The sequence below is a fragment of the Triticum urartu genome, chromosome 7A, assembly GCF_056163025.1.
Source record: "Triticum urartu cultivar PI428250 chromosome 7A, HENAU_Tu73, whole genome shotgun sequence".
NCBI lineage: Eukaryota > Viridiplantae > Streptophyta > Magnoliopsida > Poales > Poaceae > Triticum > Triticum urartu.
The window spans coordinates 108,470,031-108,489,247 of NC_141879.1; the positions used below are offsets into that span (position 1 = coordinate 108,470,031).

The 19,217-nt window shown below is 42.4% G+C and overlaps 1 protein-coding gene and 1 long non-coding RNA gene across 18 annotated transcripts; one reads left to right on the forward strand and one right to left on the reverse strand.

The window, feature by feature from the left end:
* Positions 1–213: 213 nt before the first annotated feature.
* LOC147958345 (uncharacterized) lies at positions 214–3,672 on the reverse strand. The gene is made up of 3 exons (XM_087532100.1): positions 3,241–3,672; positions 1,063–1,413; positions 214–964 (listed from the first exon to the last, which is right to left on the reverse strand). Exons 1-3 carry the CDS (start codon positions 3,670–3,672, stop codon positions 392–394), a joined length of 1,356 nt encoding a protein of 451 aa, XP_087388226.1. The 3' UTR covers positions 214–391.
* A 1,718-nt stretch (positions 3,673–5,390) lies between these two features.
* LOC147958346 (uncharacterized) lies at positions 5,391–12,224 on the forward strand. 17 transcript variants are annotated; one of them, XR_015611238.1, is made up of 7 exons: positions 5,391–9,267; positions 9,430–9,873; positions 10,097–10,400; positions 10,516–10,915; positions 11,310–11,365; positions 11,440–11,551; positions 11,932–12,224. It is a non-coding gene; the product is annotated as an uncharacterized LOC147958346 (long non-coding RNA). The 17 variants fall into 17 exon arrangements; XR_015611230.1 differs by having other exon boundaries at positions 10,516–11,365; XR_015611231.1 differs by having other exon boundaries at positions 11,310–11,551.
* Positions 12,225–19,217: the final 6,993 nt, after the last annotated feature.

Consider the following 19,217-nt stretch of genomic DNA (forward strand, 5'->3'; position numbering starts at 1 on the left):
CTCCACGCCTAAGAAAGAGAGAAAATGTTGATAGCAACAATTTTGCATTTGATCAATAGACTTGCATACATACAACATATCAGATGATACCAGGTCAGGAAGGAGATACCAGATAATAGGTGTCATGCTTGCTGGATGTATTGAATAGTCCATCAAGCAAATCATCAACAGTCAATCCCAGCAAATGAGAGCAAAGACATGAAGCAAGTATTTTAACTAGCAGATGAACATATGAAAGTATCCTTTCCAAGAGTATAAGACGAGATTATATAAAAAAATAAATGGAGGCACTGAGTGTTGCAAGTGATGAGTTGAAAGAAAACAACTACAAGTCCTGAGCAGAAAAGAATATATGAGCTGCTAATCTGGAAGTTCAAATCTGGGTATTCGCTTATTTTTTGGCCGCCTCAAGCTCCTGGCGAACAAATAGTACTTTGAAATCATCACGCAACTTTATGAAAAGCTCGGTCTTTCCAGCGTCACCACTAATGACACGAACAGCCATAACAACTTCTTCTTTACTGAGATCTTTAAGATTCTGCAGAATATCAAGTAACTTGGTTCTGTTGGCTGATGCTTGCTCATGAACTTCAGCTTCATGCATAAACGCCCTCTGTAAACCGTTCATGGTTTTTGCATTGTCCTGTTCTGCTTCCAAGAACTTTGCAATTGTGTTGGACACACTTATAAGGCCTGATTCTAGTGCATCATCATCAGGGTATGTTCTCTTACGACCAGGCCTAGAACCACCAGATGGGTTGGTGTTCTCATGTGCTTGAGGAGAATTCTCCTTGGCCGGTTGGCTAGTAGGTTCTGCATCTGCTGTTTCTTCAACTTCTACAACTTCCTCTTCTCCGGGACCTTTAGCACTGCCTCCTTTAGCCAAATCGCTAGCATAAACCTCACATAGCTTGTCAAAATTAACCATAGGCTTCATGTACAGAGGACCTGCTCCTTCACGGGACTACAAAGAGAGCATGACTTTCCATTAGAAAACAAATTATAATGCACAAAAAATGAAACATAACAGATTACTTTGTCTATTTATTTGACATAGTGTACCTTTGCCCAACCCATATAGGTCTCTCTATCTCCGATTACCATCTTCTTCTCATCATCCCATCCAAATCCACTACCATTTTGCATAATTTCCAGAACATAGGAAAGTTGTTTCTTCAAAATCTTAACTTTTGACCTGATATGTGGATCAGCTTTGAGATCAGCATGTGGGAGTACTTCAGCCATTTTCTTCTCAATATATGTAAGATAGCCGGACTTGTGACCCGTGTCTACTTTCCAAGATGAATCATTCATGTCATATAGAATGTCAATAAGTAACTTTTCCTCCTCCGCTGTCCATGTCCTCTTGTCTCTCTTTTTGGATGTCAATTTGCTCTCCTTTGGCTTGGTATTCTTCTAGATTTTAATAGGACAATAAAAATGTATATACAAATGATAAAGAATATAGATGGTCATAAATGAAATATGATGTTCATACATTAATCAATATCTCCTATCACAGAAAAGTGAATAAAAAGAAACATAAGCAACTACGACATATGGGACGAAACAAATATTGATGAAGAATGTTTGGACACTCATAGGTTGCTGAATAAACAATTAAGATCCTCCACCTAACATCTAGTAGCGTGTATCAGCGATCACGTCTTTTCTCTGTCCAAGCTTTCCACATTTCATCAGCTAATTTATCTCTTTTCTCAGTCCATTCTGATGATGTTTCGGTGGACTGAATGACATCCTCATTTACTTGTTGTTGTTGAAGGCGTAGCATGTACTCATCTAGATACTGTTCCCAGGGATCAACACACATTTGTTGTCGTATCAGATTGTGAATATAGCAGCATGCTAAAATTATGTCAACTTGTGTATCAAAAGGATAATAAGAGGGATTCCTAATGATAGCCCATCGCATCTTGAATAATCCGAAAGTCCTCTCAATCACATTTCTTGCTGACGAATGCCGCATGTTAAACAATTCCTCTTTTTTGTTGGGGGATTTTTCCAATCATTGAGATGGTACCGCTGTCCTCTGTATGGAGCAAGAAATCCTTCACAGTTCTTGTATCCAGCATCGACTAGATAATAGCACCCTATGCAATAGGAACATGTGTATGGGTTTGTTAACTATGTATACAATATATACATTTAACTAGGATGGACCATTTTAATATTATCTCTTACCACGAGGAACCTTAAGGCCATTTGATCTTGACAAAGCATCTCGAAGCACCCTCCCATCAGCTGCTGATCCTTCCCAACCCGGTAACACATAAATGAATTGCATGTCCGGCGCACATACACCAAGAACATTTGTTGCAACTTCATTCTTTCGTGAACGGAATCTTGGTTTGTCAGTTTGGGGCACATGAACTTCTACATACGTCCATCTAAGGCGCCTAAACAATTCTATAGTAAGAACAAAATGTGTTAGACCGTGAACAAAACTGGACCTACAACTCTTTTCTATGTTGAAATATTATTTTGGTACCTTAAACCACTTCCACCTTCCATCCGTGCAGTTGGCCGGAATTGACCAAGGCTTCTTAAGTAACACTTTCCAGAGTTTTAAAACTGCGCCTAGAACTTGATGAAATTTCCGACTTACTGATTCAGGCGAACGCTGGAAATCATGATGGATTGCTCGATTTTTCTCATCATGTGCAAGTATGTGAAGGAACATGGCAACCGATTCCTCGACACTCATGTGCCTAGTATCTTTTAACCCGCCTATTTCTCTTACCAAAGAACATAATACTCTAAAACAACGCCTATCCATCCGAAGTTGGAAAATGCATTCTGTGTCGCTTACTCGTATCTTGTTGTTCAAGGTTTGTGCTCGAGTAATTGGGTCATACCAAGAAGGCTACCTAATTTGACGAATCCTACATCGACTCCTTCTAAGTAACATTATCAATATTTGCAACAACAGATATAAGATTATGAGTATTTTCACTCTTCGTCGCCTCATTGCGTGCCATAAGATTATGGTTTCCCGGTTTGTTGGTGGACGTGCCATGTCTGTGAACAAAATTAGATGATAATGTCGCACAATTAGAATATTTTCATGATTCAAGATGGTTATGTACAAGCATCAGCTATAAGAAATAAGATAGGATGCGATAAACACAACACAACCAAACAACAAGCAATCAGCAAGTCACACATGAGCACCCAAGAAAAATAATGCATGCAGAAAAATAACTTTTTTTGGTGAAGTACCTCCGCTGGAAGTTTCTTGTTACTGTCCGGACGAGGTATTGGATTTGGATTAGCAGAAGCACTTTCATGGCCTTTATGCTTAACATAGATTTCTGCAAAGTTGTGTTTCTTTGCGAAGTCCAACATCTTACGAACAGAATTATCATCGTGAACTAGATCAATTCCTTCATCAAGGCTACACCCAGGAACTGTATAATATAACTCATCGCCATCTTTGAAACCTACATCTTTAGCCATGCGAACTAGACGAAAATAGGATGTACGCTCACTGTCACAATCTCGAAAAACAATCTCGAAAAATAGATACTTCGCCTCCATCATAAGTAAGTGGACCTTCCATTGAAAAAGAACCCCCGTGATGCATTTTGATATGGATGAAATCCCTCTCCATTCTGTATATATAAGGCATTTAAAGACATATTTCAAATCCATGGTTATTACTTAAACTATTATTGTTATTTGAGTTCTGCTACAGTACCAAGGGATTTTTGTACACAAGTAAATTGAGAGATAAATTATGCACATGCGAGCTAGCAGCTTGTTTAACCTTTGTTACAAGATACTCAAAGGAGGTTCTGATGTGATGAAGTGACTTAGCCGAAGAAGCGACGCCCGATACCCAGGAATGGAATTTGACATGAATGTACTTCCTACTTTTATATTATATATATTCCCCCCAATATGAAACAATATTGTGAGTACATCATGGAAAATATGCAATGTCTGTATGACTGAAAGCTGGGACTTGGAAGTCATTGAAATCTGTAGCAGCTATCAAGACTTTTTTGTGTGTACATTTGGCACTTAATTTCATATGTAAAACTGAACTTAGAAAGTACAGGAAGCATGAAGCAGGCAGGTACACAAAGGCAAGTGCTATATGACATATACATATCGTTCCCTACATGCAGCCACAACGTCAAGTTAGCAGCTATTGTGTTTTGCCCTTTTTCATGTATATGTCAGGTGGCATCACGAACAATCTTGGTTCTCTACATGTACAAATAGCAGCCACAACAGCAAGCCAGTGATGACCAACAACTACAGCCGAAGACTAGCAAATACATTTATACAAGAACAAGAGATTGCATCCAGTAATTATTCACATCCATGTCCCATCTATACTTCTAAAAAGGATATCAAGAACTAATCAAGACAGAGACCTCTGTACAGTATTTCTATGAATCAAACAAGGGGGCAAATGAAATACTAAATCGATGCAGTAATCCACACCTCTGGCCTTTTGGTGACTCTTGCTCCTGAACTGCAAGGGGGGGGGGACCGAAGTGATGGAACAAATCTGTGACCTGTGAATCAGGGGGAAAAGTAGAAAGAAGAATAGATCTGCATCAGTATGTAATAGGAAAAGAAACGAATCCAACTTTGTTAGCCAAACCAGATGGGATACAGCTAGATTTGTAGGTATGGATTGGCAGGAAAATCTCCACGAATTCAAGATGGAAAGGGGGAAAACGGGTTACCTCAGCTCCTGTTCGTGCTTGCCGCCAGCTCTGGAGGAGATTGGGGAGAAGTTAGCGGCCGCCGATTCGTTTGGAGGACTAATGGTGGCGCTGCTAAATAGGGGTCATTAGCTAGAATTTTACCGCGCTTTTGGATTTTCGCGCCTTTTCCCCCTTCCGCCGCGGAACGTGACGAACAACTCAGGTTTTTTTTTGGCGTCAATTCCCACTCCCACGCTGAATTACTAGGGTCCCCCCGGAAGAGTTTTACGGGAGTTGGGCCTCCTAACTCCCCTTCCCCTTCCCCTCTTAACTCCCATGTCCCTGAGTCAATCGAAGGAAATTAAGTCCCATGGGCCATAAACTCCCACTCCCCACGCCCAACTCCCCCCAAACAAACACGCTGCAAGATCCGATGCAAAATTCACGGGGTTCGAACCTTTCGTTTAGAATCTCCCTCAGGGCAAATGACGGTGAACAGGGGGGCATCGGTCCATCCGGTGCGTTGATCTTCACCCATGGCGGCGCATCGTAGCCGTCCATCTCCCACTCGGCGTACATCTTCGCCTCGAAGCAATCTCCAGCGTCGATTTCTCCGGGCTTGGTCAGTTTCGTCAGGTGCGGAGAAGCAGGGACCTGACAACCGACCCCTCCCGAATAAGTAGTAGATCACAGCGATGGAGGCCATCTTGTGGTTCGGCCGGGCCAGCCAAACCCTAAGAATGGCGCCGAGCACGCAGGACGAGGTGTTGAGATCCAGGTCGAGGGCAGGGCAGGGCGGCGGCGGCGTTTGGCTGGCTGGCGGGCCGGCGCCGCGTGATCTCGACGCTGGGGCGGCGTGGTGTGCGGCGTCTGCCTAGGTCTTGGGCGGCGCTGCGCACGGAGCTGTGGCCGGTGATCGCGGCGGCGCTGCAGCGGGTGGCCGTGCATGGGCTGCTACGTGACGTGACGGCATTGCTGCTGTTCGAATTGAAGTTTGGTTGGGTGTGAGTGCACGGGAGGAGGTGAGCAACCCCAATTCTAGCGATTTCCGTTCCAAAATTCCAATTAGGTTCCACTTAGGTTTCCCTTTGTCATGCTCTTTCCAAATTGCTTTGCCATGCTCCTCCCAAGTAGCTAGTTTGATGTTCCTGTAAGAGCTGGTACCCAGAGAGCTATCACTTTTGCTAAGAGCCTTTTTTTCAAAAAAGGTTATCTGCATTTTACAGTAATATGCTTACTTGTGGTTCTATTCATGTACTTAACACTGTAACTTCATTTTCATAGTTATACTCCATTTTTCCCACAGTGGTGGGTGGTTGTGAATTCGCAGTAGGCCGACCAGTCGTGCAACAGCGCCGGTGATTCCCGGCGTCAGGTTTCTTTGACCGCTGGCTTGTTTGTTGATGTGGTTTGCATGTCCTACCATCAAAGACGGTTGGAAACCAGGTCTTCGCCGATGGAGCTCTCCAGTATCACCCCCTCTCCATAAATTTGCAGGAGTATGTGTGTCCGTTTATCCTCCCAATATGGTTAGATTTAGTAAAGAAGTTTAGTTATCTGGATTTTAATATATCATGTCCCAGCAGGCATAGGCTAGGCATTGCAGTTTCAATTTTGATCTCCTCCTTCAATTTATTTGTTTTGGTTATAGATGTCCTACAAGCTTAAAACTCGAGACTAATATCTTTTTTCCTAGTTGGTATGTGTTCGAGCAGGTGCCGTCCTTGTTTTTGCTCATAGACCGTGTTAGTATTAGTTTACTTTTACCCGTCATGTAGATGCCATGGTTGATGGAAGAGTGTCCAACAATGCCGCATACCATGCACATCTTGCCTAAAAAGTTTCTTTTCTTCAAAAACTGAAGCTCTTCAATTTTGAAACTGGGAAGACTTAGTTTTATGCCCATAAGTCTCAATCTTTATGGAATTTGTGGCTTCTTTGCTATGGTTAGTTTTTTTGTAGTACTAGCTTGTTCTAATGTAGACTATTGGCTTGCATCCCCTTCATTACTAATAAAAATCCCCGTCTACAAACTAGCTTGTATGATATTATTAATTGTGTTCCTTAATTAAAAAAACTGTACGAATTTTGTCATGGATGTAAATTATCATGTCAAGATTTGAAATTCAAAATCCTAGAGATTTATGTTTACTTCTTGTTTAGGAGGAGAAATCAGAAGTTTAAGGTTCCATTTGTTCTTGTATAATTTTCTAATTTTGAACATTTACATAATTCTAATAGTTTATGTTCTCTTTGGTTTACTAATTCATTCAGATTCAGAAATTACAGTGTGTAAAACCTTTATTTTTCTAGTCCTTTTTTAGTCTGATGTTGTAACATGTCATTTTTGTATTTATATATTTATCGAAGTAATGAATGTAGAATTGATAAGTATGTCTAAAGGGGGTGATTAGACTATATACTAAGCACAATGATGCACTCTTTTCCCAAGTTTTAATTTATTGTCAGAGTTTAGGCTTTTCTAGAAAGCTATAGAGCACCCTACACCTGCAAGTCTAGAGTATAGAGCGGAAAGTAAAAGACAAAGAGGTAGAGTTGAGAAAATCGCAAACACAATTGGCTTGGTGAAGATTTTTCCTGTAATTAAGATAGTTGGCGTTATCTTACGTCCACACTGATGGAGACTTCGATCCATGAAGGATGTAAGAGCACAAGGATCTTGGTTGCGAGATTTCACGGAGGAATGGTCCATTTAGGACACTCACCAACGACGTGTCCACAAAGGAGCAACCACACCTATTCCACCATGACTTACGCCCATGAAGGACTAGCCTCCACTATGGTAGATCTTCAGGAAATAGGTGATCTCCGGGCCCGTACAAACTTTTTGGCTTCTTCACAAAGTTGAAGACTTCCAAGTACACCTAGTCGATTTAGGAGGCGCACACCCTTCAAAAGTAACAAGATAATCTCCTCAACACTCGAACTCTCTCAAGATTTGGCTATGGATTTGAAGAGGTAGGAGTGGAAAGAAAGAGGGGACCAGATCTCAAAGGGTTTGATTGGATGGTTGGAGTAGATGTTCCTTTGAAATCAGCACAAAGAGGTGGAGTTCTCTCTCAAAACAAATGATTGGAGTGGAGCTTGCTTGAGTTGAACTGGTGGGATATGTGGGGGTATATGTAGGCTGGACCAGAAATCTGACAATTACACACATTTTTGCACATCTCGGAGGCTCCGACTGATTTGCTCGGTGGCTTCGTAATGAACAAAAGCGTCAACTTTTAGATGCATCAGTAGGTCCGAATGAAATAAAATGGTGGCTTTGAAGTGAGTACCTCAGTGGTGGCACACTCTGTTTACGCTTCAGAAGTTCCGACTGGAATGGGTCAGAATTTTCAATGTGTAAACAAAGTTTTCCAAGTTGCTTCAGTGGCTCTAAATGGAATGTTGAAAGCTCCGATTGAACTAGGGTTTGGAATCCATCTGTTTCGGTGGCTCCGAGTAGAAATGCTTTGGCAACACCGAGTTGCATGGAATTAGCTAGATATAGTTGAAAACTTTGAGTAGAATCCTTTAGCTTGTCCAATACTTGTCTTTAAGCATTTTTAGTGGTCACCTTCCATTCCAATGTTGTACCTAAAAGAACTTTTCCTGAAATCTCTACTATTAAAGGAGAATCGAACGTCGTGATGGTTCGACCTCCTCCTTCAGGTTATCGATACCTCCTCCCACGCAGGCACCCTTGTCCTGTTTTTTTTACACTCCCAAAACCAGCGGCGAGTAAATGAGGAACCGACCGGTTCACTTTGACCTCCTCTCGTAGATTCATACACGCACGCAACTCCTGAATTAGCTGGGGCAAAACCGCAGGTCACCCACGTCCTTCTCCGACCTGGAAGACTATCCCACGTCCCTCACACAGCCGCACCCCAAAATTTCCTCGTGATGGCCCCGACGGCCGCCGCGACCTCCTCCTGATACTGCTCCGCCTGAGGACGCCAGATCCTCCTCATCCTCCCCACGATCGCCCCCAATGCCGCCGGCAGGCCATGCCGACCGCCCCCAAATTCCTTGCCAAATCTTCTGCATGCGCCACGCCTCCCTGGCGAGGATTCCCCGTCACGACGACCGCGGCCTGGACGTCGAGCCGGGATCCCTCCTCCCCAAGATCCATTGATCCATGGTCAAATCTCAAAGAGGAGGCGCAGATGGCGGCTCCATGGCGACGACCAGTTCGACCGCGGAAGAGTGGTCGAAGATTCACCTCCAGGACTCGCCTCCCGCCGTGGCCATGGCCGCCGGCGAGCCCAAGCACGAAATTTTAGTCCGCGCATTGGTGTACCACCGCTGATCCAACTCCTCTCTTGATCCAATCCTTCCTCAATCTTTTGTGTCGCCGTACGCATCTGCGCTCCCACGGCTGGAGTCGCTCCACCGTCGCCCGTGCCCGCGCTCCCAGCGGCTGCGCTCGGCTCCACCGTCGCGGGCGTCCGCTCGTGCTCGTACAGTGCCACAAAACCAATGGCGACCGCACAACGTCGACCTCTTGAACGGGGTGAGGTCCTGGGAAGCGGGAAGAGGAGGTGCGCCTCGACTGCAGTGCTGGTTCGTGCACGTAATGGTAAATCTCATCACCCCCTCGGTTAATGGTGGCATGCCGGACTCTCTCGCGCCACTGTCCGTGAGGATTCAGTTCCCCCAACTTGATGGGCACTACGGCAATATTCAGGTACATATCCATGAATCATCAAACTGAAGTTGGCTTTTCATCTGTATTTCTCAGATGCGAGGACTGGATGTATTTCTAAGACCTACTGAGGCTTCAGTTCTCCCCAACTTGATGGCCACTCCGTGCTTTGATTCAATGATTACAAACAGGGATTTCTGCTTGCAGATCAATATTCAATCATGGCAAGTATGTATTGTGCTATTTCCTTTTGTCAATATTATGTTTTAACCAAGCAAGTCAAACAGTTTGTGTTAGTTCCAAGCAAGCAGGATGGTGATATGTAGTCATGTCTTAGTTCATGCGTTTCTACTTAAAAATGTTTTAAGAACTCAGTGGACCTACTTCCACTCCGAGGACCCATGCCATGAATGTTACTTGTGCAATTTCAGCTTCCAGATTATAATGAGGATCATGCAGCTGTAGGTGGAATGCAATGAACTGGAGTACGAGCTGAACCCCGGCGAACTCCAGTTCCGCGAAAGGGATTAAGTGCTCAAGGTATGATATAATTTATTTCCATTTTTGGTTCAAGAACTGAATAAAAAGTGAAATCGAATAAGAGGGGCTGATTGTGAACATTTTCGGTCAAAGAACATAACAAAAAAGGAAATTAAAATGGAGCAACTTGGTCTTCTCTGTTCTCTTGCTACATAAATACTTGCATATGAACCGCTAAGTTTTTCATGGTTGTGCCCTACTTTACTATTTGAATCTTGGTAAGGTGCCAGAAATATCTTTTTGGTAATAATGGAGGCCTAATGAAGGTTGGGTGATTCTGCCTGATGAGGTTATCCAAGATCGCTCCTGAGAAGGTGAAACTGGTGAACCACAAGGCCCTTGTCGACAGCTTCAGTAAGCCCACTTTCAGTAACATCAAAACAAGAAATATACAGATAGTAATCCTTGACGGACAATCTTAATTGTATTCTTTTGTATTTTTTTGGTTACTACACTGCACCTGAGCTGTATAGAAACAAAGTGTTCGACATGAGTACGCATACACATTCGGCTTCATCCTTTATAAGGTCAGTATAACTTTCTGTTCCACATGCAGTTATTGTGCAACATGCACAAATCAACAAAGGTAGATATTTCAGGTAAGATGTTTTTATTAATAACTAAGTATAATCAACGTTGCAGGCTGGCCTTGTGTTCAGATGGAAGTTTTGCACAAACAATCTTTTCATATCCCATTACGACCATGGAGTTCTGTTGCAAGAATACTTGACAATGTTTTTTCCTTTAACTACAGAGGTAGTATCCCACATTTATTTTTCTTTTGTCTGCATTATCAATAAGCTTCCATGGTTAACGATTTTTTTTCCTTCCACTAGAGAGGAATGGATCCGCAAGTTTTCTTTTTGTGGTGATTTTGTTTTGGTGCGTTATCAATCAGATTCCATAGTAATTAGTGGAGTTGAAGGGATCCCGACGTTTCCATTTTTGGTGCTAACCAATCAGATCTCCGGCTGGCATAGTAGCTTATGAGCACACGTACCCAGCAGCATCAAAGGAGTACTCGGTTTCAGAGTTAATTTCTGTAAGTCTGGCACACCTAAATACTCATTTGATTCACTGCTGGGTGTTGAATAAAAACTAGAAAAGGGAGGAGCGACTCAAGTGAATAGAAGGTAGAGGAATGAACAAGTAGGCAGGGATTGGAGGCCGATCCTCCAAGGCAACATCAAGGTAAAGTCATTAAACTGAATTTGTGGCACCAATGAATATATGAACTGGCTTGTTAAGACCAACTTATCTGAACTGATGTGTGAAAAGCGGGACAGTGACGAAATGCCAGGAACTCAAATGGAAAGACAATTGTAAAATACATTCCCAAACACTCACATTGATTTACACTTTTTAGAGCTAATTCAAAATTAATCCTTCTGAATGTGGCGAAAACACGCTTGACTTCACACTACATTTTACTGAAGAGGCTCATGATCAACATGTTGGGACCGTGAGTACACAGTGGAAAGGAAAGGCAAAGGTTGGTGATCGACATGCCAGAACAACAACAGATCTGGTTACTTTACAATCAAGGATGGTGTTCTTTGATATCAGGGTCGACATTGCAATCATGAAGCCGTTCTATTTGCTTATCAAATTCGGCGACAAGGAGATAAAGGATGTAATGAAAAAGAGAGATCTCCCTCACAAGGGAGGTTTCCCCAAGGTAACTGAGATAATTCTTAATTGTTGGGGTAGGATTGGACATTCATTGCTTAGCTTTTGCCCTTTGCCCTAAATATTATGACCCCAATATCTCTCGACGAATGCTCCTGGGGGCATTGCAAGAAAAACTCCAATTCATGACAGTGAGGTTATGCCTGTTGCTATATCCTTCATTGGAAACAAGGAGATTTTTTTGATCCTACGGTTCTCTGGTCTATATAATTTGTTACTGACTGAAAACAAACATGATGGTGTTTCCACTAACTGACAAATAATAAACTCTTGTTTGTCTGGTTTACATGTGTGTTTCTAGAATTGGTACTTCAACTACATGTTGTTTTCTTTGTAAAAATGGCCATGTGTTTGATAAATGCTAGATAGGTTATGCAGGTCATTCAAGGGAAGCAGTAAGCTGTAACAATACGGGCCAACTCGTGGAGACTATGAGCATCAACATGCTAAATGGAGGAACTGAAAAGGGAGAGGGAAGGGAGATTTATAGAAGAAGAGAGAGAATCAGTTTTATTACTGTATGGATGGAAACCTCACGCCATCTTGTCCAACACATTTCTGCATTGCAACAATTATTTGATTGCTAATGTTTTTTTATTCCTTGGCAACAACGGGAATTCACAATTCAAATTTATAGGTTGTTCATCGGCCTTTTTCAAATTATTTACATATTTTTCACTTACCAAGTTTGCTTATGATGCTGAGAAATTAAACATAAGGACAGAGAAATATACGTTGGATATGGAAGAAACTCAACATCCAAATAACAAATTAGTTGCTCTGTCCATCAGTAAGCAGGAAATGTAAGTATCCTTTTAAATAAGATATTAGCCATATTTAGGCTGGAAATGCAAGCTTCCTTCTAAATAAGATATTAGTTATCTTCAGGCTGGAATGCAAGCATCCAAAATGAACAACAATATTTCAAACAACAACAAAATCTTGCAATCTTGATATAACAATGAAACATAAACAACATCATAGATTTTTCTATTTCTTTTGGTGTTGAAATCGACAATAGTTATTTCTGTGAAAGAGAGGCGAAAGGATCGTATGATATATACCATTTTGTATATCATGTCAGCAAAAACATGTGGTGGTCACCCTTCGCTATGATGGTGTGTATTCCTTGGCACTGGGTATCAACCTTGGACGCCGTAGAGGGGAGAGGAGGGGGAAGGCGACACCATGGAGGGAACGGGAGACGACGCTGAGAGAAAGGTCCCGACTGAACACCGTGGCGGCGAGAGATGGCGTCGGTGTGGTGAAAACCAGGGCCCCACAGATCCTCCGAGCATGGTCCATGACAGTACAACAGCGACACCGGCAAGAACCGATCTTCCCGGCAAGCGCTACTTCCGCCAAGCGTTACATCGGCAAGCAAGACTAAGAACGCATTAGGAAGAAGTTTCTTCTCGGCAGCGCATCTTCCTGGCATTGGGAAGCACTACAACCGCATAAAGAGGTTATCTCTCCCTCAACGGTGTTCAAGACTCAGGATGTCGGCAAGCCAGCCTTTCCGGCAAGGCATCTCCACCTTGCCGGCAAGCTAAGGCCGGCAAGTTCTACACCGACAAGCATTAGCCTCTTCCATCGCTCTGCCGCACCTACCAGTCAGGATTCTGCTGAACATGTGGTGGGTGCGCAGGCGGTTAGGTGAGGCTTTTCGGGGCACGTGGCGATCCACCGCCTGGAGTTTACCTTTATCGACACCCGTCCAAATGCATGTCGAGCTAATAACCACTATTTACCCTATGTAATTACCATTCTTCCATTGTGATAGCCTCTTTGTCTATAAAAGGAGGACCATGACAACCTTTACAAAGTCGACACCCCACTCAATTACGCTACGTAGCTGCACTTCCAGTGCATCTTGCCGGCAAGCTGCGCTCTCTTGTAACTTGAGTTTCACGTATAATCCACAAAAGCACGAATAGGATTTTACACCTCACAATGGCCTGGACATGGGAAAACGTGTGTGTCTTCTGTTGGATCTGCTATTTGTGCATTACGATTCCCACAGCCGAACCAGCAAGGGGCCTTTATTGGTCCCAAAGATTGTCGTACCTTGACAAGTGACAACAATATCAACGAGGAGAGCAAGACATGAAAATAAGATTTGAGTCAAGTGTTGTGCCATGTGGTGAGAGAATAAGAGAGTGAATTGCATTTGTTAAATATAAGAAGAAAATGAGCGGTTGTTTACTTTTTTAAGGGAAAATTGGTTGTTTGTTGTGAGAGAAATGTCACATATTTTTATATAGTGAAAAATATCACATACCCTAAGAAGTCATTTCTGGTGAATAATTACCAACAAGTGATTTACATGTGAGCTTACAATTTATTAAAATTGAGATGCAACTCACTCTAATAGAAAGCGCAATGTCACTCACTCCGACTAAAAACGCTCTCCTGCTCGATGATGCTTGGAAAATGTTGATGACAAAGCTTTACCGTGGACTGGACTGAAAAAACATTGAGTTTTGCACAACTAGAAGAGATGCATACAAAATTTGTTCTTTATATATTTGTTGTGCACGATAATAGAAAACGTGTGTTTTTATGTTTATTTTTACAAAGTATGAGACAGATGGAGATGGATTATGTTGATGTTCAAAAAGAATTCATCAACAGAGATGTTGAAGCCATGTCATGGGAAAGAAACAAAAGTCTATCGAGTTTTATAACACAAAAGACCCGTAGCAACGCACGGGCGTTCTACTAGTATACTTTGAAGTGCCATTAGTTCTTTGAGCTTTGTTGACATGAATTACCAAAATTCACCTTGGAGATTTTGATCAAAGATTAAATTAAATTACTATAATTCATCATGATAAAAACAACGCTTTGAGAAGCATGTGGTATACAAGAGCTTCCCCTAAATTTGTGCATTATTTAAAATTTGCGCTTGAATGCAAATGCACAATTGGTTAGATATACGAGAAACTTTTCTATAGCACATGAAACTTGGTGGAGTGCGTCAACAAAATATAAATTATGTCAATGACCACAAAGGATGCAGCAAAAGAGTATGTCAATGACCACAAAATATGCATTAAAGAACAAACAACTAGCATATCCCAAACAAATTGTTTGGGAGTACACTTGTAACTAGGGCATATCCTTTCAGTTAGAATAAGCTATTCTTCACCCTGATCGATCGATCGAGCAACATCTTGCATCCAACCAAGCCACCATTATGCCGATCTAATCGTCCTCAAAGGATATGCCCCTAGTTGTAGGTGTGCTCTCAAACAAATTGTATTTGTCATCCAAACTTTGTATAAAGCCATGAAAGATAGTCTCAGAGAGTATGACCTTTGAATTTTTCTTGGATTTGAAACTGAAAATCATTGAGAACACAAAGTTATTGATGCTTCTATGGATAGCCTAGATCTATACTCCCTCCGTTCCAAAATAGACGACTCAACTTTGTACTAACTTTAGCACAAAGTTGGGTCATCTGTTTTGGAACGGAGGGAGTACCTTGCATTGCTAATGCTAAGCGCCTCAAAATTACTAGGCATGCTATCCAGTGTGTTGTTTGTTTCCCGAATAGGTGTAGAAACATTATTGTACCCGATAAACATATTTAGAAAGAGGCATTATACAAACAAAAGTGAAAGATTGGCATCGATCAAGGAGCATGGTGCACCTTTTAATTGAGTAGATTGCAGAAGATAAAAAGGTGTTGATTTCTCCGCCAAGTGCTTCATAATGATCCTCTTGAACAAACCACTTTTGCTAGGGCCTTCTGACTACATCACAGGAAAAGAGTTACACTAACGGAGGACATCACAACGTTGCGCCTGGTGAATTGGATTAAATTAGTTTTTGATTACATTGGCCATTCCACTCATTCGCGGCGCTCAAAGAAGACCGGTGCTACCAGCCCTCTATTCATGGTTGTGTTGTTTCTTGTTGTGACTATCATATCATTTTTTCTTCACAGTCAAGCATCAACCTGATTTTATCCATGCATATCCTCTTGATATGGAGTTGCGAGTGTCTTAATGTATGATCTTTTATAGGTTTACTTTATGGATAATTTGTTGCGAGAGCCTTCTACCACTCCCATCATTACAACACGCATAACTGATTTATGATGCAACAAATGTTGAATCTCATAGAGCAAGATAACAGAGTGGATGACAGAGTTGAGACATCCGAGGCTTTGTCGGTCAGTTGCTCAACTATCTGATAACATCTTCTAACATTTTTTTAAATTTCTTGTACTAATTGAGGTGCCAGCACAAGACTTGCTACATGAAGGTTGCATCCCCAACAGGTGTCCCTCCTCCACCGAGTTCACCTGATATTCCTTCTGGATCCTTTTATGCTTCTTCTGCAACTTTTGTTATCATGCATCATCATCTTATTGGTTGCTTCGATGATTTGTGGCAGCAACCAGTGAGATGATGATGCATGCTAACAAAAGATGTAGGAGGAGCAAAATGGGATCCAAAAGGTATATCTATTGAACTGGTTGGAGGAGGGACACTCGTTGAAGGGGATGCACCACCCTCGGTGTAGCAAGTGGTGTGTTGTCTCCTAAACTAGTAAAAGAAGAAATTAAAAGAATACCACATGTTAGAAGATGTTATCAAAGAAATGTGTTGGGGAATACAATAGTTGAGCAATTTACCCGCAAAGCCCTGAATATTTCAACCCCGTCATCCACTCTTATCTTGCTCTATGAGATTCAACATTTGCTCCCTCATAAAATTAGTTATGCATGGTGTAACGATGGGATTGGTTGAAGGCTCTCACAACAAAATATCCAAATATAACCTATAAAAGAAAACACATTAAGACACTTGTAACTCCAATACCAAGATGGTATGCATGGATAAATTCAGGTTGATGCTTGAGTCTGAAGGAAAAATTATATGATACTCACAACTAGAAACAACACACATCCAGGAATAGATGGGCTAGTGGCACCGGTCTTCTTTGAGCGCCATGAATGAGTGGAATAGGCAATGTCATCAAAATTAATTTAGCTCGATTTATCAACACAACGTTGATGTCCTTCGTTAGTGCAACCTCCTTTCCTGTGATGTAGTCACAAGGCTCAGGCAAAAGTAGCTTGTTAAAGAGGATCATTATGAAGTATCTGACTTAGAAACAACACCCTTTTTTATCTTCTGCAATTTGTTCAATTAAATAGTGCACCCTGACATACACACATTGATCGATGCCAATCTTCTCCTTTAATTTTATAATGTTTCTTTTTGGATGTGTTTACCGGTTACAACAATCTTTGTATCCTATTCAGCAGACCAAGAACACAATAGATAGTGTGCCTAGTAAATTTTCAGATGCTTAACATTAGCAATGTCCAAGGTAAGCGTACTCGGATGCGGTCTATCCATGTGAAACATCAATAACTTTTTGTTCTCAATGCTTCTAAGTTCCAAATCAAAGAAAATTCCAAGGTCATACTCTCTGAGCTTATCTTTCACAGCTTTAAACAAACTTTTGCCAGCTAATACAATTTGTTTGGGAGCACACTTATAATTAGGACATATCATTTTAGTATGATTAATCAAGCCATGATGACAGAAGACAATAACAGCAATAATAAGGTTAACAACAGGACATGGCAAAAATCGTTGAAAGTATAAATCTCTACTGCTTAAAAAATACGCAAGGTTCCTTTTCCTGCAGAGGACTGCATTCTACCTACCTTTCGTCCCACCTTGTTTCTATTTCTTTTCCTCCCTCGCTTGACTCCTCCATGAAAACACATCCGGATCCTTCCTCCATCCCAAGTTGTTTGTTCCTCTCTAGCTGACCTGACCACCTGAACCAGACCTCTAGGATTCCAGCGCCGCCAACCCTGCCCAGCTCCCATGACCCCTCCTTCCTCCCAGACCGAGCCCTAGCATCATCTCTGTGCGATCCTTGATCCGCTGCTTCGATCATCTGCTGGTATGGATGCACGGTCGCCAAGTGATGCTGTTTGATGTAGCCGCCGGGAATCAGACACTACGGGTTCACCATCGCCAGATCCCGGGGCCTTGGGGCTCGAACTGCTGGACGCCGTGATGTTGTTGTTAGGCAAAGAAGATAAGCGGACAATGCTATGCAGTGGGCGGAGGCGGAGGCCCAATCACCACCCTCTTCTCCCCGCTGACTTCAGGTCCAAGCTACCGACGTGGGATCCAGGCCACTGCGCTGCCGTCACCCTGAAAAATCGAGGTGGCTGGACGACGGCGACCAAAACGATTCCCAGAAGGTGAGTCCTGTTATGAAAAGCAGGTGGAAAAAAAATCTACCTAATTGTCTCTTATACCATGTTATGAAAAGCAGCTTAATATTACTGAGAGGCCAAAGCCGACATATATAACTCTAACAAGTGCAAGGCGGCTGGACGACAGCGACCATGATGAGGTGAGCCCGTGGCAGCTGCACGACGACGAGCACGGTGATCCGTCGTCCTCGACCGTGGCTGGTTCCCTCGGACAGCGGGTGGCGGCGGATCCAATCATGCTCCTCCTCGAGCTTTCCGTCGTCGTGCTACCAAGGGCATCTTCACCCACATCTCCTCACGCCGGTTAGCCTATCCTCCCCGATCTCATGCTCCTCTCCATCCCGATATCACACTGCATTGTTTGGACATGTGAATTCAAATGGCAGAGCCAGCCGTGGTGCAGTGGCAAGATAATTTAAGATTTCAGGCTTTCAGTTGCTGCTAGCTCTACTCTGCTTCATCCTTTCATAATGGCAACATAAAATATTCATTGCACGCACCATCCTGAACCAATTATGCGGACATGAAATTCTAACTGAATTCGATATTCAGCTGGCAAGTCCCTTTCTGCAAATAGGAAACAAAATTATTCAATTCTTCATTCCACATAGTCCTAATTGCTTCCAGTTTTATCTCTCTGTTTTAATCTATCTTGACTGAATTTCTAAACAACCAGGGTTGCTAGCATGTGGTGTGGTGGGTTTGGTTTTTAGAATTTGTTTCACAGCTATTTAACTGAAATGATGAGCTCCCAATCAAGCCAGGCTCCAGGAAAAGAGAACAAGTGGTGTGTCTCTACCCAGCTGAACATAATCTGAACGACTCCAACTGCTGCGTACAAATCCTGGTATGCAAGTGCAGGTACAAGGCTGGCCATGTGAGACAGTATGACTGCAAGTCTACAAGGATCTATAGTACTGACATGGCTCAGTCTACACAAGGTATAAATCTGTGAGCTGAGAGTGTACATCACCCCTTGATCATTTCTGAAATGAGATGAATTTCAGTGGATTGATCTGTGAGCTGAGAGTGTACCGATTCTCTTCTGCACTAATCTGAATTACATGTGTCTGATTGGTTAATTGTTGTCCATGTGGTTTCCATGATTTTTATATGGATATAAGCTTGAGATAGTTCTTATTTCCCAGACTAGATCTGACTGCGGGTATAAGACTTTCTTATTTACTCGGTTTGCTACTCATGCAGGGGGTGCCTCAGTTTGGTCTGCCATAGGCCTTCATCGCTATGTTGAATCACATGCTACTTTTAACCGGAGGTGAGGTGCTCAGATTTGGAAAATTGGTTACGCTTGTTTTGTTCACTTCCTAACTTGCAATGAACAGAGCAGTCTCTGCAATATGTTGTTTTGTTATTTTCATTTTATGAGCACAAATATGTC